This window comes from Chelon labrosus (assembly GCF_963514085.1).
Source record: "Chelon labrosus genome assembly, chromosome: 17".
Lineage (NCBI taxonomy): Eukaryota > Metazoa > Chordata > Actinopteri > Mugiliformes > Mugilidae > Chelon > Chelon labrosus.
In genome coordinates, this window is record NC_140350.1 from 6,715,132 (window position 1) to 6,743,065 (window position 27,934).

Genomic DNA, 27,934 nt, shown 5'->3' on the forward strand with positions numbered 1-27,934 from the left:
TCAGAGGGTCAGCACCTTCAACCCTGATCAGAGTCTGACAGCCCTGTTTACTGCAGGACTGCAAAAAGTAAAATCTTTGCAAGTTTGGCAGTGACCAAGGAAAGGTCTTGCTCCAGGGACATATTTAAATATGTGTCAGTTGGGATTGTTCTTTGTTATCATTGGAGCCAGCTTTGTGTCTTTGTGTTTCCTCCAGGGCATGTTTGTACATATCTGACAGTTGGATAGTTTCTTTGTGATTTTGTGATCTGGGAAATTGGATGGGTTAACAGTGATTAGCTTTTTGTACTCTGACTTCTTCCCCCACACCTGCCTAGTGTCCATTTGTTCCTTGATCCAGGTGAGATCACACATCTGTGTTGCTGCTTTACATTGAACAGAGCTGGGATGTTCATCCTTTAGCTACACCTGCTCATCCCTGAGAGGATCATGTGTGTGGACCCAGGCCGACTTTGTGATGTATTCTATTGGTACTCAAAGCACTTTACAGTCACAGTGGCACATCTACCCATTCACTCATAGTTATGTGCCAAGCACTGGGAGCAACAGGGGGTTCGGTGTCTTGCTCAAGGACACCTCAGCATGTGTAATGTTCCAGAGATCGTTGTTTGTAAACAACCCGCTCTACCTACTGAGACACAGCCACCCTTTATCAGGTCAACTGTCAACCACAGGGCTGATGCACAGAGATGGACAGGCATTCACGCTGAGCGCTATGCGTAGCTAGTCTAACCAGCATGTGTTTGGACTGTGGGAAGATCTGGAGCACTAGGATATAACCTGCAAAGAACATGGAGAATCCACACAGGTAGGTGTTCACTTTGCTTTAATTGGTCATTGACTGTAGATTAATGAAGAGGAAAAAACACATTTTATTGACTTAGAATCAAAACTGCAACTAAGTTTGTGAAACGTGAAAGACTATGAAGCAATTATAAAATCTTTCAGCTCATATTCGTATGTCGTTTTTACAAGTTGCTTGGAATTTGAAGTACATAAAGTAATTACATCTAAAATGACGTTACGCTGGGTGAGATCGTCCACTCTCACGGACCGTGGGTCAACGTAGAGCTTCGTCAGGTACAGGGTTAACATTTATTGGAACGTTGTTCAGCATCTAGTGACTGCTTGCTGTTTGGTGCTGAGCAGCTAGTGTACAGTGAGGTTTGCAGACGATTCTTCAATGGAACTAGTACGCCAAGAACAAAGTCCCAACAAAAACCATCTTTAACATAAATAATCCTGCAGTGGATTCGATGCTGATCATCACAGTAATATTCTACAGCCAGAACAGTGTCTTGAGTCTGAGCAGAGGCGGTTGCAATTCAGAGAGAAGCTGATTTTCCATTTCATCACCGCCTCAGACACAGAAGAGCAGAACCTCTCTGCTCAGGTTCTTGTTGGTTTTCTCTGTCCACATGATGAAAGCAACGAGACGCTGGAATACACAGAGGGGTGTTCTCCAGACCGCCGTGGCTTCGCCGTCACTTAAACAATATACATCGGCCCTCTGTGTGCGGGGAAATAGTCACAATGTTGATTTCTCACAGTGCGAGTCTTTGTTCTCCCGTCCACACGTGCAACAAGCAAGTTCTTGTCCGTGGAGTCCCTCCTCCGTGCTTCACCTCAAGTAATATTCAATTGCAGCGGAGAATGCAGCAAAGCCCCCGCATCCCAGCACCCCTGCCTTCAGGCCGGCTACAAAACAGAGAAGAATCGTGTGAGGACGAGAGAAAAAAAAACACGGCCTTCAATGTAAACCATCACATTAATGCAGCAGGGTACATACCACGGAACCCGATGGCTCCTCCAGTTACGCAGCCGCTGTACACGGCGTTCTTCCAGTCAGATTTTCCTCTGTGCTGTAAATGAGAAACAGGGACAAAGATGGGAAACTGTGCATTTGAAGCAGAGGAAAAAAGCAGTGTAGCATAGTGTTTTTAAAAGCTTTTTAATGTTTAATTTTTAAGAGTTTAGCACCAGAGGGCGCTATAAGGCCTCTTTAAGTAGGCAGGTTAAAAACTGAGTTACCATGAGGCTCAACAAAAGAAGAATAAAGAAAATACAGGCATTCTGGTTACATCAGCTGTGCAGTTTTTCAACATAATTTTTTTATGTCGTAGTAAAATTTACATTATTCCATCCACCTCCTGTTTTTACACACTGAACAGGAAACATTATGTAAGCGTCTTAAGTCACGTATCACTTAGTTCTGAAGTCCTGTCAGAGATTATGTTCTTCCCGTCATCCCACCACCATCAGTCCCACACGGTGCAGAGAAATGCTGGGACCTACCGACTCTATGATGCACTCTGTGCAGGAGAACATGGCGCCCACAATGGCAAAGTTTTTGGCGTAGGACATCCCCCGCTGACCCATGTCTCTGAGGACTTCTCGCGCTGTCGGAGTTCTCAAAGGGTCCTTGGGGTCGAAGCCAACATTGGTATCGATACCAGCCGTGAAAACACCGAAAGCTCCTCCGAGGACAAACCCTGAAGTGAGCAGAAACACCAACATAGATCACAATATCCAAAGACACCTCCTATTATTCTGGTTTCTTCTTATTGTAGAACTATTACTGTGCTTGAAGTGATTATGCCTGTGCAGTGTCATGCTTTTGTAAGTGATTAATCCGTTGATCAATAAAGTGTACAAAGAAAAGTGGACAACAGCAATCACAAATTCATAAAAATCATCATCATGAAATTCAACAATACTGCAGAGCCTTACGAAAATGTATTTTCACATCACATTATACAGAGACAAGCAAATGTCCATAAATGAGGATCTTGGAATGATGGCTTATAAATTTGATTTTTCAAAAATAACTTTAATTTTCTGTTAATCAGCTGATTATTACAAGTTTACATGATTGAAACCCACATTTCCTCCAAGGTCTATTCAAATCTCCGTACAGTTTAGAGCTCAGACTCAAACAGCATATCAGCAAACTGTTCACCAAAACCATTAAAAATACTCTGATAGTGTGTATTTACTTTATTTTGAATGTATTTTACATTGCTAGCGTCGTTGCTTACCTCCCACACAGGCCAGAACTGCCTTGAAGGCGCAGCTCTCCATGCCCCTCTCGATCATCTTCTGCTCGTCGCTTTTAGGAGGCACCGGCAGTCCCCCCATAACGGACGGGTTCAGGTCCTTCACGGGCCTCTTGTCCCCGACAAGATGTTCCAGAATCATACTGTACTGAATCGCTGTGCTGTCCATACTCGGACCGGCCGAAGCTAGACCTTGTGAGTCGGAGGCAGCAGCGCTTGCAGCACCCGTGGAGGCCGCCATGTTTCTCAATGACACACTGCTTTAGGTAAATGTAGTACGCAGAGGAGCGTGCGCATATTCGTCACGTTTGTCTGAGAACGGAAATAATTGGGAAACAGTTAAAGTATTCATTTACATACCGACGGGAAATAAAATAATATATTGTTTTTTTATATACTTAAATTATTTTATTTTGTCATTATTTTTTATACGTGTTAGCATATTGAACCTAATGCGGTCAATGCTTACAGTTTAGTAACGTCTGTCAGAAAGGTCCCAGCAAACAACCTGGTGTTTGTTTTTCTCTATTTAAATATACGGAACTTATTACTAAATTCACACAGTCAGGCCCTACACCACGAAAACGACTGTCTTCAAAATTGTATTTAAATTCTCACAGCATGCTACACTACTATCAAACACTTCACATGATAAACTTTATAAACGTATAAAATGTGTTTTGATTTCTTGCATATTAGACGTTCTATTGTTTGTGTGTTTTTGCGCTGCAAGGGTCGGTGAGACTAAATAACGTTAAAGGCTGTCTAGTTTCTTTAAATGCCACGCATACAGGCGAAGCATGATTTAACAAGAAAGAAAATGCCAATATGCCTTGAAGTAGTCCCGATACATACACGATTAGTACATATGCAGAGCAGCACCTCAATACCTTTAAATGGAGAGTTGGAAAACAGTTACTTTTTATTTCCGTTCGTCCCAAGCGTTTGTCAACACAAAAACTACATTTCCCAGGAATCCCTTGGAGCACTGCGCCAAACTCGCTTCACGCGCTCCACCTACCGGCTCCAGCACAGGCCGGTGGTGACACTTTAATGACTCGCGTGCGCGAGGCGGCAGCAGGCAGCATCATCCTGACCAAACAACAGCAGCACCGTCGCAATATTGAACAGGTGAGAGGACACTACCGCCTAAATGCTCGTATATTTCTGACAGCTTACAACATTTCTGCTGTGTCTTCTTTATTGTTGAGTTAAAATAAGTAAACTTTACCGTTAAGCCTGGTGGCTGGACATTAGAAGCGGTCAGAGAGAGTATCGTTCGGGATCAGTTGGTTTGGTCAAAGTGACTGATGACAGCTAGCTTAACAACCACATCAACGGACACAAGAGACGTTTCTGTCCCTTTAATGCGACGACTTAGTCATTTTAAAGCACATCCGTCTTTCATGATACGATAACAACGACTGTCATAAAATTAGCCCAAGGACATATTGTTTTCACGCTCATTAAACATGTCACATTGTAATATAAAAACAGAAAGTCGAATAACGCGAGCGTTTGCAGTATGTTGTTCCTCATTTTACGTGGCCTCAGATATCCATCGTGATTTCTTCATTTTACTTGATAACGTTGCACCATGAGGAGTCGTGAGTTCAACAGGATTTTTTGTTCGATCAATACTCCCCATCTGCTTCATACGTATCAATTTCATTTCCTCAGTTCTTATTCCGGCACAGTCATAAAAAAAGGTGGCGATATACGTCAGCTTCTCAGTATACCTAAAAATACTTGGCTTTTATTATTTATTTCGAATTTAGTTGAACCTATAAGTATTAACATTTAACACAATTTAATATACTGCTATCAGTTACTATCAGTTTATCCTTTACAGAGGGTATAATCTCCCCCCAGATTGCTACAATAATACAAACAGTACAGTTCCTGATTGACCTCAGTTTCCTCAGTGATGGGTACAACACTCCACCCATACTTTCAGTATTACATAGCTTGTATATTATCATATATATAACAAGGATATGAATTTGTGAAAGGTTTCCCCTTTACAGCAACCAGGCATTCATTAGCACCTCGATCTTATACAAGACATATATATCTGAGAATGTACTGGGAGATACATTTACTAACGAATTTACCATATTAACTGTTCTGCTTAGTTTAGGTAAACTTCACATTTTGCTGCCAATTGCAAGTTGCCTTTGGAGCCACTTCAGTGCACTGCAAGCTGTTTTTTTCACATGATCAGCCAGCCATTTGTTCCTCATTAGATAAGTTCCATGTGAAGCAGTCAGACAAGGCTTTGCTGTGTGTAGTGCAGCTTTATGTGAACGTTGGCTATTTATGTCTTTAAGAGATTCTTAAATGGTTCATTATGAAAGACTCTCCTGACTAAGCTACTGTGTCTGCCCTTGCCAGGTAACATTTACTTGTAAAATTACATTACCAACCCAGAAACATCAGATCAGTGTCTAAAATAGTGATGCTAGAATTATAGACCGGTGCTGTTTTAGTGATGGCTTGCTGTGCAGCATAGGTAGACATCCAAGTAATGACGAAAGGGAAAGTGAAGTTGTAAAATATTCCAACTGCAGGGCACGATGTAATTTTAGTCTTTATGAAAGAGACTAGCTTTACAGTGGTACATGGGTCCTTTTGTAGAAACCAAATGGGCAACAGATGACAGCTTTCACTTTCTTCTGTTGCTTTTGACCATGCTGGGAGAAAGGAGAGTTCAAATATGAGCAGTGCACCAGTAATTTATGATGTAGTCAAAGTGGATTTCGTTTGTAGGTAATTACAGCATTTGTTTTTCTCATGGTTAACCATCCAAGAAGGGAAAGCAGTAGGAAATCTGTCTTTATCCTCTGGGCTGTGTTCAGGACAGGCTATGCTCGACACAAAAAAAATCACCATGGGATACCACTCATATGTCAATGTAATGATGGACTGATCAGACTGGACACATACGGTTCTTGATTCCTCTACATTTACTGATTGAAGCAGCTCATCTTTTCTCTGTCTATGACATATATTCTGTTTGTGGCCAGGAAAATCATGTTAAAACACATTAACTAATTGGACTGCCGAATTTGCAGTCTTATTACAAATTTCATGATTTTGTGTTAGTCTTTGAGAAAGGTACCCATACATGTTTTACAGTACTGATCAATGAATTGTCCTCAGTTTTGTTTCATTTTCTCTTCTCATCATCTGTTCAACTCATTATCCAGCCACTTCCTCTCACTGGTGTGCTATTTATATCCAGGGGTTATGTGGGGAGCACCCATGTCCAGCTGTATAGTAGTGGTATGGCTTGTTTTGTTTGACAGAAAATGATATCTGGTGATGTCCTTGACTGCTTTGCTCAATTGGAAGAATTTCCGTGTGCACTGTTCTACCGGGAATTCAAGGTCTCTTCCCAGTGCTGTCCTAGACACCCAAAAATATCTCCTACTCGGGCTGATGTCCTGAAATCACTTATGTTAACTATAATGCTAATGGATGGTAGTAAATGAACAGCATCACGAGAGTCCATATGCTGTAACTGATATTAAATCAGTCATGTTCAGAGTTACATAACAACATTTGGAGTGACCTTGTCCAGCTGTAGTAAGAATAGTGAAAGGCAGATACTTCAGTGTTGTTTTCTATGCTGTGTGTTGGATGCTCTCTGATTACTGATCCCCCTATGCCACCATAGTAGTGACATCAATCGCAGTCTTGCACACCTAATGTGCTTAAGAGTGGTCTAAAGGCTGTGTAGAGATATGTACACTCTTGATTTCTGCTAGGTCTTGGCAATCCTAGTTTATTAAAGCTCCAATGAGAGACTGGGGAATTATCTGGATTAGATAAATGGACTTTTGACAGCAGAAGTCATGTCCCGGTTGTCGGTGTGTACGCTGAAGGTGCTAAGTTCATCAAGTCCATTAGTTCTGTTGTAGTGTTAGCCTGCAGTAACCTGTCAATAATGTAGAGTGAAAGCTTTTTAGAGGTGCAATCAGTGCAATGGGCCTCATTCATTAACATGGTTTCATCATCAAAGCTTGAGAAAGCAATAGCAATTTAAACCAATTTAATGTGTTGTTTATAATACGAGTTATCTTCTTGAAATGAACCTGTGTTTTTCAAAGATTCAAGTGATAGTTAATTTGTTCAGTTTGTGGTGAAGACACACGGTATCTTACTTAATACTTCCTTGCCTGGTTGGTTGTAAAGATAGGGTGTAAAGCACTTTTGTTTCTCTCTACATAACCATCCATTTAGCCTTTATTGCTGTGTAGTGATCCTATTGTCTGTATTGAGAACAGCTGATACTACTACTCAGCATGAGGATTATGGGAAAATACTAATATGGTCAGAAACGCATTTCTCTGCCTGGTGTGACCAGTCAGCCTACTTTCTCACTTTCTCACTTTCTCACAAGCACAGCCAGAGAGAAGCAGTCACTATGATCTGAGACTTGTTATCTGTCCTGAAGAGGCGAGGTCTGGTCTGCATACAATTGGAGTGGCATGTCCTTTACTGCAGTGGAGGAGGCTTTAATTGAGGAGATAAGAGGAGATGAATTGATAAGAGCAGGAATGACTACTAGAACGGCGTTCACTCAGTTGAATAGATAGAAACCCCACTATTTCTGGCAGAACGTGTAACTGCTTAGAAAGTTGTCAGCAGGATGAAGCTATAATATGGGATATTTTAGTTAAATACTTTTGCCTCAGAGAGGCACAGATGCTTCTTCGCCTCCAAGGCACTGCATTCTCTTTCTTTTTTCACATAAAACATAAACTAACAGTGGGTAGTGTTTAGTTACCAGTAGTTAGAAACTGCACTGTGCGGGCATACTGTGCTTTCTGACTGAGTGAAGGAAGGTAGCTCCAAGAATCTTTTTCCTCTGGCTATGTTTTCAGCTCAGGAACGTCCAGGAAGCAGACTGCATACTTGACAAGCATTGTACAGCAGACTAACTCACTGGCTCTAAGGAATGCTACTGCTTCTGTAAATGGGTCATCTGGGCCACGTCAGAGGTAAAGCATATATATGGGCTTTAAAAGTGAATGTCAGACTTAGGCTTAAGGCAGATAATTTAAAGGAACTGTTCAGGCTTTGTAAACGGGACAGGCAAGTTGTATTGTGTGACGTTTATGCATGTGTGGGGAGTGTCATTAAAATATTTGCTTGGTATCTGAAACACGTCTAAACCATTGTGATCTCTTTTGGTCTCAGTACAAGTTAAAATGGACACACCCACAGTGCACAACAAATAGCTCTCATGCCACAAGTGTGTATTGTTGCAAAATCAAAAGACACAGAGTCGGGCTGGACAGTAGTCTAGTCGGTGGCATGACTACTATGGAGTTCCACTGTGGAAAATGACAGAGCTCTATTTAGTGGCCATGTTTTTATTCTCTCACAGTCTGTCTGGATGCAGTGCTAGTGTTTCTATGGAATCCACCCACTCATTGTCTATGTAGCCAGGCAGACTGGAAAGAAGCTGAAATTTCTGCAACGTGGCTGTGACTGACTGTTTACCAGACTAGAACGTTGACACCATACGAGCAGGAAGTTTGGCCCTCAAGGGAGCCAGGCTCTGGGAAAGATGAAACGGAGGATGAAACAGATGAAATATGCATGAAGACTGTATCCGTCTCAGGCTCAGCTCCTACTACTGTATGCCTGGTGAATCCAGGACAGAGCAGATTTTTGGGGGAATAAAGTAAGACTGTGACTGCTGCAAGGTGGCAAAGTTCAGTGCATCCGTTATTCCTTGTTGGACTGGGGCCAAACAAAACATGGTGCTGATATTAACAGTTACCTGTGTAGGACTGCAACCTGAACTTAACATATTGTAATACCTGTATTGTGCATAACTGTGTCCTTCTACCTGCTTTACCTTATGGTGGTGTTTGGCTAATTAGGTGTAAAGATACCAAAATTACTGTACGGTGTATTTAAAGAAAGGAATGCAAAATTTTTGTTTCTGATGTCTAAGCTGATGGGCATAAACTGTGCCGTGAAATAGATAAATAAACCATATTTGAAGTGTTAAATTGTATAAAAGTTAGTGATCAATTGGACCCAACTCATGCTGATTCCTATGATTAAAATGTTTTGATTAGTGAATATTATATCAGAAAGTTAAGGACTGAGTATAAGTCATCACAATTAACGAGCCAGAATCCCACAGTAAGCACTTTATTATTATTATTTTGTACCCTCGCTTCATAGACCGGGGTAGCTGAACAACTTATTGATCTGTGTCTAGACTCGCCAACTCAGCACTTTCTTCTCTAGCTCTGCTTTCCTTTTATCTGTTCTTGAACCAGAAGATGCTGATTTAAGCACCACCTCTCATCTTTAGGTTATTTTAAATTCAAATACTGCAAAGATTTTTTTGTGTGTGTTTTGGTTGAGAAATATAGTTCTATAGGCTTGGTTTTTGTTCTCTCATTATCTTACAGTAATTAAACTCAGCTTGAACTCGCAAAGACAGCACTGTAGTCTCAAATATTGTGCATGTGACCTATTACTTCCTAGCTTTGGGTTCAGAATATAGCACATGATTTGTGTTTTTTAGTGTGAAACTTGGCTGCAGTTTACCTAAATCCGCTTTTTGCATCCTGTTGCGCACTCGTTTTACATCCCTCCAGACTAAAGGGGGAACACAGAGGGAGAACAGAGACCGTCGCACAGCAGGAGATACAACACTCTTCCTGTTTCACTTTAGCTGAGATAATCACTTTACACTTTACTCCTTTCCTATGTCCAGGTGTTGTACAGATGCTTCAAAGCTGTTGGCGTGGTTGAGGCCCAATAATATATTAATGCATGTGTGTCAGCGTTATTCTTTCATGTAATGTGTTGCTATTAAAGTGAACTGGATCTTTATTATGCAATGTTTTATGTTTCTATAGCAACAGTAATCTGCTTTCTCGCTGTAGTGTTGACAGTCATTTGTTCAGCTGCTGTTATGGTCATGTGATATATCAGTAGAAGCAGAAGCATCACACAGATAATCTCTGCTTTCATTTGTAAGAAGCTTATTTTCAATAGTCTTGACACATTATGATTAGCATTCAGTCAGTTTCTGTTGTTACATATAATTGTATTTATGTAATTATCCTTTTAGTTTGAATGAGGCTGAAATAACTAAACTAAACTGTGTTTCTGATGTCAGTACATTTTTAAATTATACAGATAGTTTTAATCGTTGCTACGTCAGTAGTAAGGAATAACTGCTACGGTAATATGATTCATGAACATGTTGAGGCTGCGTTGAAGTATAAATAACAACCTCAGATACAGTGTACAATTCAATACATTTTGGAGTAATACTCCAAAATCATTAAAGTATTCCTTAAATGTTCCATTTTAATATGTATTGCATCGCAAGTTCTCTACTAAATTTACATTGAATATGCAACCCTCTATGCTACATAGTTTTAAAGTATGTGTACATTTGACTTACATTCAACTTTCACATCAAAAATGGTTATGGAAAAAGTGGTATTTTTAGGCTCTCAGTCATCTGAATCATCCTCATTTGACATTTGTTTTTACATCTCACACGACAGTTGTGTCTGTATGGAGAGGCTGACTCAGTCTTTCCTGCGGTTGGAGGGAGGAAAAAGGAAGTAAACAAGAAGGAGGCATTGCTTACTGTACATATGTTGACGTGACGCTGTTGGTTTTGTTAGTGAGGTGTGTCATTCAATGGTCCATCCGCTCAGCCTCTTATATCACACAATGACAAGAATCCCTTGAGAGTCCACTCACCTACTGAGCATCCAGCCACATGGCTGGATGATCCATCATTATTTATTCATGTTTGGCCTGTTTCATACCCCAGCGGCCTGGTATTTCCTGTTTCCTACTTCACCCTTTGTGTAAGAGTTCAGCTTTCATTTATGCAGAAAGCTTTGAAGGTGTGAAAACGTGTCTCTGTTGGACATTCTTAGAAACTTGGATGTTTTCATGGTGAGAAATGATGTTCATTATTCGTATAATTACTGGTCTTTTGTTGTAGTGCGTTGTGGAAGTGAATATAAAAGAGAGTGATTCTTTATAGTCTTTGTTCCTGTAAGTCCGTGTTTCATACTGGACACCTTAGTGTCTGTTATTTTGCACAACATAAACACACTTAACAATGGATAGTCCTCGACCTGTGCTGCAGCCTCAGCTAATAATCTACAGTAGCAGACTAAAAGCAACAGCTTGACAAAGAACCGGTGTTCGATGTGTATAGGAAGAAACCCAAGATGTCTGTAACCATGAACCATTAAATGCAGGAATTATCCTACTGACTTACATGACTTTCCCAAGCACCATAATCAGAATTATTTTTTTGTTGGCATAGATTGTTATAAAATTTTGCGCAGATGTCTACGAGAACCCAGAGATTAAATCCTAATGACGTCCTAATTTTTCTGCTACGTGTGTAAACATCTGTACACTGAGCATCCAACCTCATGCGTAGGAAAAGTAATCCATCTTTTCGTTATTGGTTATTCTTTTTTTAAATGTTGCTCCCATTGTGCACAGGGTGTATAAGGTTGTGTCCTCAGTGGTAACATCGTGGAATAAGTGTTGCTGAAAGCATGCAGTGTATGTCAAATCACACTAAAGATCTGTACTACCAGCAGGGTGTGACTGAGCGTTGTGCCTAAAAATCATTCTGAACTGTTACTCAACTCTTTGCAGCGCCCTTTTAACAGGCAGTTTTGGTGGTTATGTAGGGGTGTGGTCAGACCAATTCCTCAGTTTACCACTTGCCACAAACTGAAGCCTGTTTCATCCTGGCCCAGAGTGCAGTACAGTCTCCACCCACATGCTCTACGGCCTTGGCATGCTGTACATTGTGGGATCCAAATTAGACCAGTATGGGAGAGCACAAACTGCTGACCCCTCCACAAATGATCCGCCCTCATATTATGGAGTGTTTCTGTGACAGAGATTGGCTTTGTTAGTATTGGTAGCTGCCAAAACAAAGAATCCGTTACTGTCATAAACCAATCTCTTATCTTTCACAATCTACTTTACTAAGGAAGACATAAGTTGGATGTGGTGCAAATATTTCAGTGAAGCAGCACAAACACTTGTTTTAGACAGCTGAGGTTTGTAATTTAAGAATACAATTGAACAGTTGTGTCTCTTCCACAAACTAGACACATGGTAATGGCTAAATCTAATTGCAAGCCACTGTCCTGTGAACAAAGTTCAGGAACCAGTCTTTCAAACAACTTATGTTTAGGCTGTGTGATCACTCTTGATGAAAATCATTACCCTTATTTAGATGGTGCATGTCCCGTTAGTCTCCATGTCACATGCTGAGCATCTGTTCCTCCTCCTGGGTCATTCTCATTTTCTTGCTGTTGGTTCTTCACATGTAGGGAAAAGTCTGGAAAAATTGCGAGAGGAGAAAAACATGCCCATGGCTGACGCTCTGTTGCTCTCTTACTCTTTGTATGAGAGAGAGTGAAGGAGGCAGCAGCGCACACAGTGCAGTGTTTGGCAGCCTGCAGTACTTCCTCATCCTGACTGCTGTATGGAGGCAGACAGCCGTTGCTTGTGACCCTCAGTTTTCACCCTTAGACTTTCTTTGTAGATCTCAGCAAAGGACAAACATTTTGGTCAGCTGTGCTGCAGGGCGGCCAGGCACAGGGCAGATTCAAGGACAGAATCCAGTACCAAACACGTGAGTGAACCGTTTTTTGTGAACAGGAGCATCGTTCTTTTCTCGAATTATTTAATGCAGTGGTAGTTCTTCAGTCATTGTTTCAGTATCTCTGTAGGGACATTGAAACTTGTTTTGGATAGAAGATGAAATTGGTGCCCGAATGGAAGAGGAAAAAGAGCAACTCAAGTCAATTTATATAATCAATCAGGAAGAAAGTGACTGAGAACATCTGCTGGTGATATTTCTGTGTTAGAGTGCTACGATCCGTCTGTCAAGTGGAAATAGGGGCTGGGCTTAACTTTGCAATCCATAATTTATGTATGGGCAATATTTGTGCAAGGTTTTACAACTGTGGCTAACCAGAGGGTACCCTATGTCGGTTTATGTTTTTCTTATTGTACTTTGCAATTAAGGTTTTCTTTAGCTTTTTAAATTGTGCTGCTCACCACTGAGCCAGACAGGAAAGAACTCGAGAGGATGTGATGATGCATAGTGACTTTCAACCTAACATCTTACATGTTTGTAGATATAGCCATTGTGGTTTGAAGCATATCAGATGCCTATTAGTTGAATCATCCACATTTCTGCTTTTTGTGACTGGTTTGTCACAAAAAAACAGTCTTCACTGATATGACGTCAGTGGTATAGCAGCTAATGTATTGCTGCCTGGGTGACGTTTGTATCCCTTTAATGTTATTCTCTGTGGATAGAATAAAAATAGCTGATGGTAGCAAAGGCATGCTGTCACACCTGAATGCACTAATTGAGTACTACTACAGTACAGGAATGCAGCACGTTTTGCAGTTACATTTTTGCAGGACTGCAGTTTTCCCCTCTGTTTACACTGTCTTTCTGCATAACTATCATTCTTATGCTTCTACCCAAATGCATATTGTACAGTTTGAAGTAGTTTGAAGTTTGAAGTAGCGCGCACATGGTCTGTTCTGCACCAGAGCTTGAATTTAAGGTCAGAGAATTGTCAGAATGGGTTAGATTTGAGGTGATTTGTGGTTGTGGCAAGCTGAGTTGGGCAAGATATGTGTTGAACTGTTATATATATGATGTTGATCTGATTTGGTATCAGTGTTGATCTTGGTTGTGTAATGAATACTTTGTGCATTGTCCTCTCCTTTGGGTTGGTATCAGATCAGGTGATGTCTGAGAGATTGTTTCATCCAGGCCCATACTGATAACTGCTGTCAGTTGTTCTTGACTCCGCATGCTTTCTCCTTATCTCTTCACAGCAGTACAGGCCAGCAGCAACTGTCAGAAATTCTTGGAGATCCTCCTCCACCACTCTGTCCCATATTCAGCCTTTACATTCATCTTCCCATTTTTGGAGGCAATATAATTAAGGCAGATGACAACCCATTACTTATTGCTTTGGGAACCACAAATTATATTTGGGTTTCTAATTTAGTATTTTTTAGAACACATTCCATATTAAGATCTTAAAAGCCATGTTTAACTTGCAGTGTCATTATCCTACGTGTGTGTTTTGTCAGACTGCAAACTGCACGTAAAAGTCAGTAAATGTCAGTTTTGTTATTTTAGTTGTTTTACAAGGAGATGCTCAAGTCCTACTCTTTTTCTTAACCTTTGGCTTATTGAAGTTTAAGATACAACCCTCTCTCAAAGACTTTTGGGTCTCTCAACTAGGTCGTTGTGAAGTAAGTGGGACACTGCTCTGGCTCCTGAGAATCACATCTCTGCAGAGAAATATGGAGAGGTCATATTTGGAGAATTTAGTTCTGCAGTGGAAGTTAGGTGAAAACAAATTGGATTGGGCATCTGCATTTTACAAGCTTATGTTTTTGAACATTACATATTGTTTCATGATACACCTTTTTCACAGTGGACATTTTTGATTTGTCACAGAAGGGAAAGTAAACTAGCATGATCTCTGTTCTATAGAAAGCATCCTGCTTTACATGTCAAAATGCCTGCTCTAGAAAAGGCCTGAATCCATTATTTTCTCTAAATATTTGATGCTCTTAGTTTATTTTATATGAAAAATTAAAATAATGTTAATAAATAATAATTTCACTTCCTCATATAGTCCTCATAGATCAGAGCAAGTTGAGAAGCAGTCAAACTTACATTTGTGAATGAGCAATACCATAGCCATGTAAACTGATCTGAGGGGAGGTGAGGCATCACAGCTGAGGTGTTAGACTACCAGGCCAGTCAGGAGCAGGAGTTAGTCACAGGATATTGCCTAGGAGGCCTTAACTATCATATGATAGTCCTACAGGGAAACACATGCTCTCATACAAACAAAGACAAAAAAGCAAAGTTCTTATAGTATGTTCTCAGTCCAATAAGTCAAACATTCTCAAACAAATCATCAATGATTTAAAATGTATCAAAGGGTCCTCTGTCTGATTTGAGGATCGCCTGTACTATATGCCCACACTGCTTGAATTACACATCATAAGATTGTTTGTACGTTGCTGACTAATGTCTATTGCTGCATAATTTATCCTGCTCTAAGTTGTTGCATTTCATTCACTACAGTACAAAAAGTATAAATAGTTGATAGCAGAGGGGGAAAGCTGTCCTTCTTGACGGCTCTGTCATGGGTTAACTTGTTGTCATGCTTGCAGAGACTAGAGGGTATCCTCATCAACAACCCTGGGCCTGTCAGAGGCAGAAGATCAGGTTACCATAGACCTGATCAATGAGTCAGCCAGTCCTCTGGGAGCTACAGAGCTCTTTACCAGTTCACAGTCTCCTCGGTTAAGTGCACTTCCATTTCCTTTGGCTACTCTTTGCCCGGATGAGTGCATTTCCTTCTGGACGTCAAATGAACACCTTTAACTGTCGTTCTAACCACTTCCTATTGTAGTTGAAAATGCATTATTCTACTGATCTTTAACCTTATTCCTTGCAGAGGGATGACAGTGATGGTGTAGTTGTCTGCATGCCTTCTACAAGATGTATGAAGATAGTGTTTCTTTTCTTGGTCAGTCCAAATGCCTTGAACAAATCAGATAAGAGGACATGTTTTTTCTCCTCCCTCCTGCAGGAAATGGTTCTATGTGTTGCTACTGCAATAATCTGAACTGATCTCAGAAGTGGTGGAAAGCTTGTGTGTTTTGGAACAGCAATAAATGTCACCAGGCAGTGCTAACACAGTATAGTCTGATTAACCTGAAGTAAATGTGCTGCCTATTATTCAGTGCCTCGTTTTAGAGCTTATGTAGCTATGGTGCTTGATGAAGTAGTTTAAGTTTTGGTCGATATCTATAGTTAGCTGATAGTTGTTGAAATATTGGAATTGTTGTTTTACTACTGGCAATAGGGCTAAAATTAAAGTCAACTGTCATAAAGATGTCAAAACCCAGTTTCACACAGCATCACTGTTTGTGTTCTCAGAGATTGTGGAAAATCATGTGTTCATATTTTAGCTGTGCTTACAGACTCCCTTCTGAGTCCAGAAGTGTCCTTTCTGAGACAGGACAGTGGGGCATACAGCCTCAAGTACAAAACTACTGAGCATCTGTTCTTCAAAGATCTTCCCACCTAGTTTAATGAACAAATGTTTTTATGTTTTTGGAGAGTCACTATCTAAGGTTTGTTACTGTACTCAGCAATTTCCTCCCTTCTGTGGACTTCTCTCAGGTGTAGTTTGCTGAGACGTAGCCATGATGAAAACGGGCGCCACCAAGATGGGGCTGCCCAAGTCGGGACTCCAGGAACGGGGGAGGCAGGCCTCCCTTTCTTCTTCCACCACCACTACTAACGCCTCCACATCCATGAAGACCTCCAGATCCTCCAACATGCTTGCCTCAGACCAGCGCCTCAGCAGGGTAAGTCACAAAACCACTGTACTGTTGTTATGGTGTACAGTGTTGGCACTAACAGCAGATGTATTTTTAGCTGAAAAGAGCCAGCAGTGATGATGCCTTGACAAAGCCAGCTGTGGGTGCTATTGCCTCTGGCTCCCGGATGAAGAAGACTGTGACCACTGGAGCCATTTCTGATCTCGCTGAGGCCCGCCCACGCAGCCTCTCAGGTAGGGGACTTACTGTCAAAAAACTAATTTTAGAGACTTGCTTACGTGATCCTGAAAAGTGGGGGGAGTAACACTTGCTGCCACTAGAGGGCCACAGTGCACCACTGAAGTTGCATAGCTCCAAGGTTCTGATGGTAACTTGCAACAGTGTGTATTTTGCTTTTTAGGTTTGTCCTCAGACATGAGTTAACGTTCCCTTATTTAATCTGACTTGAGGCTACACCCAAAGACATTTGTTGCCAGTTGATATTAATGTTGATTGGGTTATTGATCTAAGTGAACTGACTAATCGTTAGAGAATTCTAATACTTCTAAACTGAACTGTAGAACTATTTTATTTTCTGTTTGTTTGTTTTTGTCTAACTCAGAAAGGCTGACCAATGGTTTTGGAAACCTGCAATAAGCACTACTTGTGCTGATTTAAGATGTTTTCTGCCAGTACTCATTTCCACAATTTTTAAAGGAAGACAGTACAGAGTTAGCACAACCCTCATTAGCCACATTTCGAAGACAAACGCCAGGTTCCACAAATATCTTTTAGACATGAAGCCATCAATCCGTGATATATTTCAGATGATACATCCCAAGTATTTAGTTACTTGCACACAGACAGACAGAGAGAAGCTGCAGCTTTTGTGGATTACATGATGCATTTGTTAGATCTGGTAAAATATCAATGGAGCATCAATCACATGTTTAGACACTGCCAGCTCCTGTGTTTGAATAATGCACTGTATTCATTCTTATGCGGTTCATGTCATGTGTCATGTCTGTATTTATGTCTTGTGATTGACTTACGTTATTTCCTCTGCTTCCTTGCTTGCCAATTTGTGATAAACTTCTTCTAAATTATTTATATTCTAGCTTGTATATGTATCACACTTTCTATTAGCTGGGTATGCCTCTGGATAAACAGAGCAACTGCAAATGGCTCGATAGCAAAACGCGTGCTACATGTCTGACAAACATGGCAGTTGATAATGACGGGGATTTGTCTCCAGTAATTAATGTTGTTCACAGCACACCCTTTGAAAATCCTCAGAGTGGGAGATAGCTATGTTTGTTTATGGCTGCCGATTCACATAGTGTGTGTATGCTCTGTTTTGGTGAATTTCATCTTCAAAGGGCTCTTGTGCTGAAGCAGTGATAATTAAATTCAACTTGACAAAAGACTCCAGAGGAGCTAAGAAACACTGGCCAAGTGAGGCTCTTCGTTCTTTCAAATACTATTAGACCATGATCCGCTTTCATTTGGATTTGGCTCTAATTATCCAAAGTTTGTTTTTCACACCCAGCCATAAGAACAGATCCCCACTCTGTGCAATTCATGATAAATTCATTGCTCTTCTCTCATTTGGGCTGACCTAGTTTTGCTCCTAGATTTCTGGTAGCCAATCAAAAACAATCAAATGCTGTATATATAGAATTTACAGACATAGTGAAAACAATGTTTAAAATGCAAGTTGTCGTCCAATTATGTGCCAAGGTGAGTGATATCGGTTATATAACATAAGCCGCCACTTTATGTTGAACTTTTTTTGCATTCTGGTCGCCAAACACAAAAGATATGATTAAATAAAATTTAAATCATTAAATTATCAAAATAATTTATTTCAAATTAACTTAATATTTCATAATACACATTTCTTAAGGTACACACTTAAATGTGTATTAACCGGCATACTAGCCATACCTGCCATACACTTGTGGGACAGTCATGACAGGAATGCATGCTTTTGCTTTGTGATTCCCCTCAGGCCAGCTGGGTTCTTCCACACCTGGGATAGGACTCTACACCAGTGCACATTAAGACATATATGAACAAAGACAATGACTGGATGTCAGACAGGTCTCAAAAACCATGCTTTCTTGTGTGTGGAAAATCAAATATGACACTGGAATGAACAGCACTAATTAACCATGCGTGCAAGCTATGATAATCATCATTAGGTCTTCTGCTTTCTGTTATAAGTCAGTGAGTTTGACTTGAAAATTTGTGAGAAATATTCACGCAGGGAAAGGCCACGATTTGAATATAGAATGGGAGGTGCTTTGTGGTATTTTGAACTCTTTGAGATGCAACACTTGGAAATGTCAAGAGTGTTTGAATGTGTCTTTAAAAATATTTCTCATCTTCTGATCTAATGTCATAGGGCTGAAAGCTGCAAAACAGCGATACTGCTTCACAAGTAAAATTCACACAGTCAGACACACGGTATTGGCTAAAAAGCTCCACTGATTGACAGTCTGACCCCTCCCTCGCCTGCCCGCACAGCATGCCGTACTAATGAGTCAAAACTGTTATTTTTGCTAATGGAGTCTTGTCCCTGTCCCAGTTGGCACTTTACCAACTCTTCCATGCTGTCAGACAACGGGTTAAAATCTAGCCTCATCTTGATGACTTATTTAAAACTCCACATCAATAATTCAGCAAAGCTTTCACTCAAAGAGGAGTCCCTGTGGAGTGTGCAAGGAGACAAGAGTGAAGGAGATGAAACTGTCCTGTTCTATAAATAACAAAACTGGTGAGGAGGACTGCATGGCATAACTTTATAAATGGGTACTTCATTGATGGTCGCTTTCTTTCACCTCTGTTCAGGGGGAGTCATGGATCCACTTAAATGACTGAAGAACTGTTTTGTTCTATCCCATGAAGAGTCTCAGTTCATTTTCAAACATTAATTATGTATCCACCTCTACAGATACACACAACCTTTAGTGACACATTTTATTCAACATTTTTTTGTTCCAGTGTTTACACCTAAATAATAGGCAGCACTGGCTTTACAATTAATAACAATTAGAATTATTATGGCTATTGATAGTTGTCAAATATATTTGTTTTATGAGTAGGTCTTTTATAATAAATGTGGTGTTCCATTATAGAAAATTGTAATTTTGAAAACACATGTACCTGACACTTTTTATTTATGTATTTAGTTATTTTTCTGCCTCAAGATGTCTGCTTCAGTGACATGTGTCAATAGAGTACTGACAGAAGGCTGCAGTGATATTATTGTGCTTATGGATGCTACCAGAGTTAGAGTGTTCTGAACTTTGTGCAGGTCTCCAAAATGACTACTGTCAGGGACAGAAATTAATAAATGAACAATTGCCTAAAGTTTGACAGCACACAGCGCTGCCCACATTTTTTATAATGTCACTGTATTGTATAAGCACCCCATACATATAACCTACAGTGTTGTTCATGGTTCTGAAATGGCAGGAATTATAGTGATCCACTGAGGCAGTAGCTGTTTGTTTCTACTGTGGTCCAAATGATCAAGGAGTTTATTTGGATGAGTGTGGAACTGAGATCTAATCACAAATGGTAACTTGAGATGCCTGTGGAGACGTATTTAATACCAAGTGTCCACACAGGTGATTAGAGTCACTCACTTGTGGCCGAATCACCATGTTAATAACAAGTACAAACTGTTTAATAGAGAAAATTTGTAGGTGTGAGTGTGGTTGTCTGTCTCTCTGTGTTAGCCCTGCGATAGACTGGCGACCTGTCCAGTGTGTACCCTGCCTCTCGCTCAATGAGAGCTGAGATCCAGTCCCCCCGCAACCCCCTAGGTGTCAAGTGGTTAAAATGAATGAATGAATGATCATCAAGGATTCATTTTTTGCATTCTGGATCCCACATGCTGCCTCAAATACATCTTAGGGTTTACAGGAGACCAGCTTTATTGTTTTACTTTGTCAGGACATTCTTTGTTGACTTTCAACAACCATGTTTACCATGTATGCGGTTTGCTTGCCACACCAGATTGACAATAACTTTTTATTTACCATTAGTAAACTTATAGCTCAGGTCTTTCAGATATGATTCAGATCTTGTCAGAATACACAGTAGCTGTATGAATAAGTGTGGGGGTGTCGGGTGAGTTTAGTTAACCTGAAGGATAAGCAGAGCAGGGAGGCTAAGACGAGCTACAGATATTAGACCCATACTGTGTGTGAGTATTACTATGATCAACCCAGACACCAGACTGTAGCATGTGGTCCCAGCAGGGCCCTGTCTGCCAGTGTGTGTCAGTGTTTATGAGGCAAGACGAGAGAGAAGAATGGTCCTTGAGTTCCTCATATCTGTCAGATAAATTAATCAAACATGCCTCAGTCCACTGGGACCCCTCAGCCTGCATAAGCACTCAGCCGTGACAGACACACAGACATGAGCGCAAGCAGGCAAAAGCCCTGCATGCTTGAACATGCAGATGGAGATGCCAAATATGCACATAACATTACCAACACATTTATCTGTCTCGTCTCCCATAATTTCCCCACCCATGTCAACATACACTGATCAGCCACAACATTAAAACCACTGGTAGGAGAAGTAAATAACATTGACCATTTTGTGACAGTTCACTGTTCTGCTGGGAAACTTTTGGAACTGGCATTTCATGTAGGTGTTAATTAGACATGTAGCACCCACCTAGACCAGACCAGACCAGACCAGGCACACCCACCCCATAGCAATGACACTCCTTGATGGCAGCAGCCATCCCCAGCAGGATGCAGCCAGACACAGACACACACACACACACACACACAAAAACGCTTTAGGAACAACTCAGAAAACATGGAAGAACAGCACAAGGTGTTGACCTGGCCTCCAAATTCACTAGATCCCAAACTGATCAAATATCTGTGGGATGATCCACAGTGGCCCCTTCCCTCAACCCATAGGACCCAAAGGCCCCCAATAACAACATTATGTTGCCAGACACCACAGGACACCCTCAGAAGGACCATGTCCATTCTCTGATGAGTCTCTAACTGTTTCGGAGGCACAAGGGAGACCTACATAATATTAGGAAGGTGGTCATAATGTTATGCCTGATTGGTGTAGTACGTATCCTAAAATACTCCACTGTTGTTATCCATTGAAACTATATATACTCATTTGGCATCAACTCAGACATAAACACACCTGGCCCTTTTTAGCTTAGTTGACCAGAGTTTTGGCAAGAAGTTTAAAATTCCTTCTTGAGATGCTTGCGACCCTAGCAAGTCCCAAAAGACACAAGACGGAGAGAAATGGTCTTGCCAGATTGTGAAAAAGGCTTGCTGGACCCACAGAGATGGGCGTCCTGTGGTGAGGAGAACATTCTTAGTTGGATTAGAGGCTTGTTTGTTTACCAAGGTGGATGTGTTGCTGAGGAGAGAGCAGAATATTAAAAGGAAGAGAAAATTGTACCAGCAGTTTATGCAACATTCACAACATAGGATAAGAAAGGAAACCACCACGTACAGTATTGTATGTGTATAAAGGTCCAAATATTCAAACTGACGTGGGATGAATCACTTTGCAAACTAGACCTTCCAGCTATTGGAGGAATTTCTAAAGGATTTTGTGTCTGGAGATTTACAGACACTGAATAAAAATGCATCTACAATTGTAAATGCCCATTACCCTATTTTTCTGCTTATGATTTGATTTCCACAGTTCTTTTCAGCAGTGAACACAAAGGGAATACGATGGTAACTCTGTGCTTATGCAACAGAGATGCTCAAACTCCTAAAAATATCAGTGCTCATCTGTAGAATGTATGGCTCTGAAAATGATGATCCCCTTATGATGGATATTAATTTCACATAAATGTATTCGTGCACATTTGTGCCTTTAGGTAAGTGTGATCTCTTTTTGGACCATACATCATAGATTGCAGTTTTAAATGGTTTCTTGTGTCTGAGTCTATGTTGTGGTATTTTTGTCCCACAGATAAACTATAACTAATATAATCTTCTTTTAAATGAATTCACTGTGGCACTTTGCATGAGGTATTAAAAAGGCTTCCGTTGTCATTTTCCATACTGTTGTGCATACATGCACACTTAAAAACACAAAGCTGTAATATTTGGAACCCCAAAACAGTCACTCTGCTCTGCTGTCCAACTTTGTTTCTTCATGTAACTCCGGTTATCATAAATATTTAACACGTGCATCCATTGTGAATGAGAAAGGACAGAAAAAACAAGCCTTCCTCTTACTAGCTCCAACACTGTTCAACCAAAACACCCTCATCTTTATGCACGTGTAGGCACAGGCACATACACACTGATGCTATTGTTCCCTGCTGGGTGCACTATATGGTTAATGGTGGAGATGACCTTAGATGGCCTCTTATCCTCAGACCAGCATTTCCATCTTTATGAAGACTTTTTTTTGGGAAATCGCTGTTTTGATTCTGCATGGTATAGCAGGAATGGTAGAGGTGTCAGGCTGCATGTTCACTAAAAAAGAAACAAGAACAGCTGTATCACCATGTGACAAAACTACAAATACTGCCTATTCCTTTCCTCCTGCTCCTCTTTCCTTCCTTCCTCCCTCCACCCTGTTCTCTTTCTCCCTCCCTTCCTACTTCTCTCTTTTGCTTGCTCTCTCTCTCTCTCTCTCTCTCTCTCTCTCTCTCTCCCTCCCTCATACTTATCCTTTCAGTAATAGTGAGGGGGACGGATCATCTCACCATTGTTCAGCTCTTATTGGTGAGGGTAAACTGACTGGCAGCAGTGGGAGGAGGTGTGTAAATGTGTGTGTGACCGAGGAAGCCACTCCTCCTCTGAGCTGATTCCAGTCATCACAGCGATAATGAAGTGCACACGACGCGGCCAGCCAGCCAGCCTGCCAGTGCGACGTACTGTCACCGTCCTGGAGGACACGCACACTCGCACACACTCATAGTTACTCACTGGCAGGACACGCAGCCTTCCCCCTCACACATGCATACATACACTCAAACAGTCCCGGGAAGGAGTGGAGAAGAGAAAAGAAGACCAGAAGGAAGGAAGAATAAGAAGATTTTTACATCTCTTATGGTTTCCTTTCCATTTGACTGACCAGTGGTGTTTGTGGGTGCTGAACAGAGACGACATTCCTGACACTCGCACGCATACAGTGTACACCTCTCCCTTGCAGCCACGGATTCTTGGATTAGTCCACCCCGGTGTGGATTGTGGGAGTCGCAGAGCGGACCATCATGGGGAACCAAGCAGGGAGACAGGAGGAAACAGAGTCAGGTCTGGTTCTTGCATCGGGATTTGGCTTAGGATCACTTATTCTTCTTTGTCTGTGTTTGTCCTGCTCTGTTGTCATGTAAACAACAAAGGCGTACATTTGATAAATACAATAGACATGAGCTGATCTCCTGTCATGTCTGAGCACATCTCTGACAGATGAGTTCTGATTTATGAACACAGACAAAGATGCACACCAACAAAGCACTGACTCAATATGCCCTGGAGTTATAGAAGCTGTTAAAGCAGGTTGGAATTTAGTTTTCTGCCCTGCTCTTGTGCTATCATTTATGCAAGCATGTCCACACAATGTGAGTAGAAATGGATCTGGTGTATATATGTGTGCGGTGTATGTGTTTGCACTTGTGTGTGTAGATATTAGGAGTTGGGCGGGGGGAAGTGCTGAATGAGATTTTCCTGACACTAAGCATGAGGGAACCTGCCAGAGGAGATGGTAGCATCAGTCTCATGCTTGCATCCTTACATCCTTCCAGTGCCTCGAGCTGACTGCGCCTCTGTAAGATTTCCATTTCAAAGTGTCTCTGAACTGCACTCAGCAGCAACTTCACACTCATCTAGAGACAGCCAAGCTCTTCCATAGCTAGGTAACCTCTCACAGTTTCTCTAAGCATCTAATTTATCAGCATATACACATGCTCAGTAGACCAATGTGTGAACAGAGCCAGGTCCCTTGCTAGGGCAACAAGCACCAACACACATAATACACAGACTCGTATACACAGTGTTTTATCAGTGGTGGGTGTTAAGCTGCATCATTTCATAGTCATATAGTGTATTGCTTGAAGGTAGAGCATGGTAGGCTCTGATCGGAAGGCAGTGGTAGCAAGCTGCTGCATGCTTGACAAGATTAGTTCCCAGTTTCTTCTCTCTGCGCAAATACACATACAGCATTCAGTGCACAGTTAATACAACAATTGCTGAGTACTGACTGAAAAAAATAGAAACAAAGGAAGGACACATCGCCTTATTTAATCTCACAAATCATTCCATGTTTACTAAGCAAAATGTGGGTGCTTGTTGATAAATATTGCACTTAAGTAAGTAATTATGAGATTGGTACTCAAAGGTAGTATATAGAAGAATGCATAGCCAAATATCAAATGATTTAGAGTGCAGTGTTTGCAGTATAATCAATCATGTCTTCTAGGCTGTGAGAAGTATTTGAACTCTGCTTGGTACAGTACTCCATGATCCTTGGTCCTACCTCCCACGTGAATCTCAATTATGAAAAGAAAGAGTCAGCTAAATTATTAATTAATAAAACAATTTTTCTCATAAATCCACTGTCTGCTTTCTCTAATTATCTGCTATAGAAAATGAGAATTGATCTTCAAATGGCTGGAGTTTTCAATATGCCCACTTATGACATTAAGCTATAGATTTCCAGGTTGCTGCGGCCAAGTACACACAGAAGCCTTTCAGTCTGTATTTCACAAGTCAGTAAAATAATAAGCATACTAACTCCTTACCGTTTAATCATACTAATTGTTTGTCATGTTGTTTGCACTAATAAACAGTAATATAGTGATGTACAAAAACATTACAATTTGTATACTCTTCATTAGCTTCTTATTAGTGAAATAGGCAACTGAGGCTTCTCATACTTTGGGCCTGGAAAGTAGAATAACAGTTCTGATGTTGGAGGTTGGAAAAGAAACGTGGGAACAGGAGGAACTCGTTTGGATTTGATTGATGGTGTTATCTCTGAAGTGGAAGCTTCAGGAGTAAGCTGTCTGCTGCAGTGATAAGCAGGTTGTTATCAGAACAAACTACACTGCAGCTACTACAGCAAGCTCTCCTGTCTCCCCACTTTCTCACCAGGAGAGCTGCCAATGCCAGAGCCTGTGGTCAGCATGTTGTTGGTGGTTGATGAATTGTCAGTGAAATATAGTCCAATAACAGCGGGTCTATTTTCAGTACTACAGCCCAGTCAGTCAGTCATACCCCTTTTGGGCTTAGTATTTAAAGGAAGTTAAAACATGTTTGGACAGTGAGGTAACATAGATTTCACTTGGTCAAAAATGGAACATTTCATACACGCAGATGCTTAACTGGGATGTTTGAAGGTAGCTGTAATGTTTTTGGAAGCTGTCAAAAACTTGTAAAAACAGTAATTTGTGAATGGCATTAATATTAGTGTGGCAGTTGATAGCGTGTTATGTAGCATGTATCAGTGGTACAGCAGCATTTTGCAACAAGTTAGCTTTTGTTTTTGGTATAAATTCCATGACACAGGCATCTCACACAAGTGCCACATTCTATGATTTAATACAGTACATTTCATATTTTTATTTTTATTTTTTATAAGTATACTGAATTTATCCATAAACAAATGAATTGACGAGCAGATGGACAGATTTATTACAATGTTAGTGGAGGAATTTCCTGAATCTCAATTCTGCTCAGTTTTTGGATGCTGTTTGTATACAAGTCTTTGTCAACTGACACAGGAATCTCTGTTTTCATGCTCAACAAGAATATTATTCTCTGCATGGTTTCTGATAGGTTAACCCTTATTGGAAGGGAATTTTTAAGTTTCACACATAAACCTTTTCTCCTAACAATGGGATATTTTTGCTAACTGGCGTTGATTATCAGCTACCATTAAAATAAGATCCTTAGCTAATTCTCCTCTACAGCCGATATTTTGAGATCTAGCATTTCACATAATTCATACACCCATAGTGCAGTGATTACTTGTGTGACAGAATGCTTGCTGGCACTGACTCATTGTAAAAGGTGTGTACTCCTCCCAATCAGAGCAGACTTTCACACAATAGTGAGCCACAAACCAAAGAATGTGGAAGGAAACAGAGTAAAGTGCCATCACAATACCATATCAGAGCAAACTGACATACAGCAGGGATTCAACATAAGGAAGTAGGTTTGTCCAACTTCTGATAGCTGGGACACAGTGAGGAAGTTACATCAGTCACACTTTCCATGGTAGTTAGCAGTTTGTGCAGTAAATACACTGCTCATTCCACAGAGCTTTGTGTTTACAGAGGGAGGTGTGTGCTGTATAAATGTCCTGTTTGTGTGCCCGAGACTATAACCTGGACATCAAAGTTGGTACATTATGGCCTTCATGCCTCATAACAATCAGTTATTTATAATGGGGCAGCTATCAATAACTGAATGAAACACAAACCATGAAAAATGGATTAGCACTGTTCACAAAAGCATTGCATGAATTCTTTTAACCTTCTTGAGTGAAACGGATTCAACTTAAATGGGTTTATTAATTATTCCAAATCGGTTGTCTCTCTTTTGGTTAAACTGTGGTCAGTGTAACAGCAACTACGGTACAGTAAGTGTGGCTTGAGATTGTGGGCTGATGTTGTTGTCTTTTGTCCTTTTTACAAATCCCTCCACTATTTGAGGCTTTGACTTTGAAGAAAACATTTATTTTAATCTTTTTCGTGGTGGCTCCTGGAAAGCAAATCAGTGCTCATACATCCTAAGTCTTGTCACATTTAATCTAAATGCATTAAACCTGGATGGAAATCATCAAAAGGTTTAAGCTAATTTTAGCAATATTCATTACAACCTGTTCCCCATCACTCATGCTGATCCTATAAACCTGCAGTCGTGTAAAATGACATATGACTATGCTTCCAGTGAGTCCCATTTTAAACTCTTTTCCATCTGGCTCATGGCCTGTGCTAGTGGATATATCTGGGGGGCACTGTCTCCATACTGTAAGTATTGTAAAGCTGAGGGTGTTGTGTTAAAAGTCTGAGCATACAGGCCAGTTATTTGTTCAAAAATGATGAAGAACTCGAAGAAGCGAGGCCAAGAGGCCCTCTGTGGTTTTGCTCCCATGCTGCACTCCCTTGCCATGCTGCAGAGGGAGCACAGAGCCACTGAGGCAGAAACAAGCATCTCAGCTCAGCCTTGCATACTGTATGCCTTTTTTAAAGGCAAGGTGGACAGTCTGCCTGGTCAGTTGAAGGTACAGTTGATTAACATGCTGCCTGCTGACAAGTGTCACAGCAATGTCTTCAGACTAGAAGTGGCTAGTTTCACTGCACTGCTGTTAACAGAGGAGCTAGGGAATGCTTATTGCTTTTTTAAAAAGTCTTTGTGTCACCTAGTATATGACCATTTCTTTGCCTTCCATTTGGTAGGGGGAATTTTAATGGAGCTGACTGTGTAGAC

General features: G+C 40.8%; 2 protein-coding genes across 4 annotated transcripts in view; one reads left to right on the forward strand and one right to left on the reverse strand.

Moving 5' to 3' along the window:
* Nucleotides 1-811: 811 nt before the first annotated feature.
* Nucleotides 812-4,428, reverse strand: timm22 (translocase of inner mitochondrial membrane 22 homolog (yeast)). Its single transcript, XM_084564075.1, has 5 exons — nt 3,912-4,428; nt 3,039-3,368; nt 2,296-2,492; nt 1,790-1,862; nt 812-1,698 (listed from the first exon to the last, which is right to left on the reverse strand). The coding sequence occupies exons 2-5, from the start codon at nt 3,295-3,297 to the stop codon at nt 1,622-1,624; spliced, it is 606 nt and encodes a 201-aa protein (XP_084420201.1). The 5' UTR covers nt 3,298-3,368; nt 3,912-4,428; the 3' UTR covers nt 812-1,621.
* The window catches only part of specc1 (sperm antigen with calponin homology and coiled-coil domains 1), a 62,695-nt gene continuing 38,922 nt past the window's right edge, over nt 4,162-27,934 (forward strand). Inside the window, exons 1-3 of one of the 3 annotated variants that reach the window (XM_084564073.1) lie at nt 4,162-4,187; nt 16,336-16,523; nt 16,594-16,729. In XM_084564073.1, coding sequence (XP_084420199.1) covers nt 16,359-16,523; nt 16,594-16,729 — 301 coding nt within the window. In that variant the 5' untranslated portion in view covers nt 4,162-4,187; nt 16,336-16,358. Of the gene's footprint in view, nt 4,188-12,326; nt 12,730-16,335; nt 16,524-16,593; nt 16,730-23,320; nt 23,756-27,934 lie in introns of those variants that run through there. The other 2 variants (XM_084564072.1, XM_084564074.1) reach the window with 2 other exon arrangements.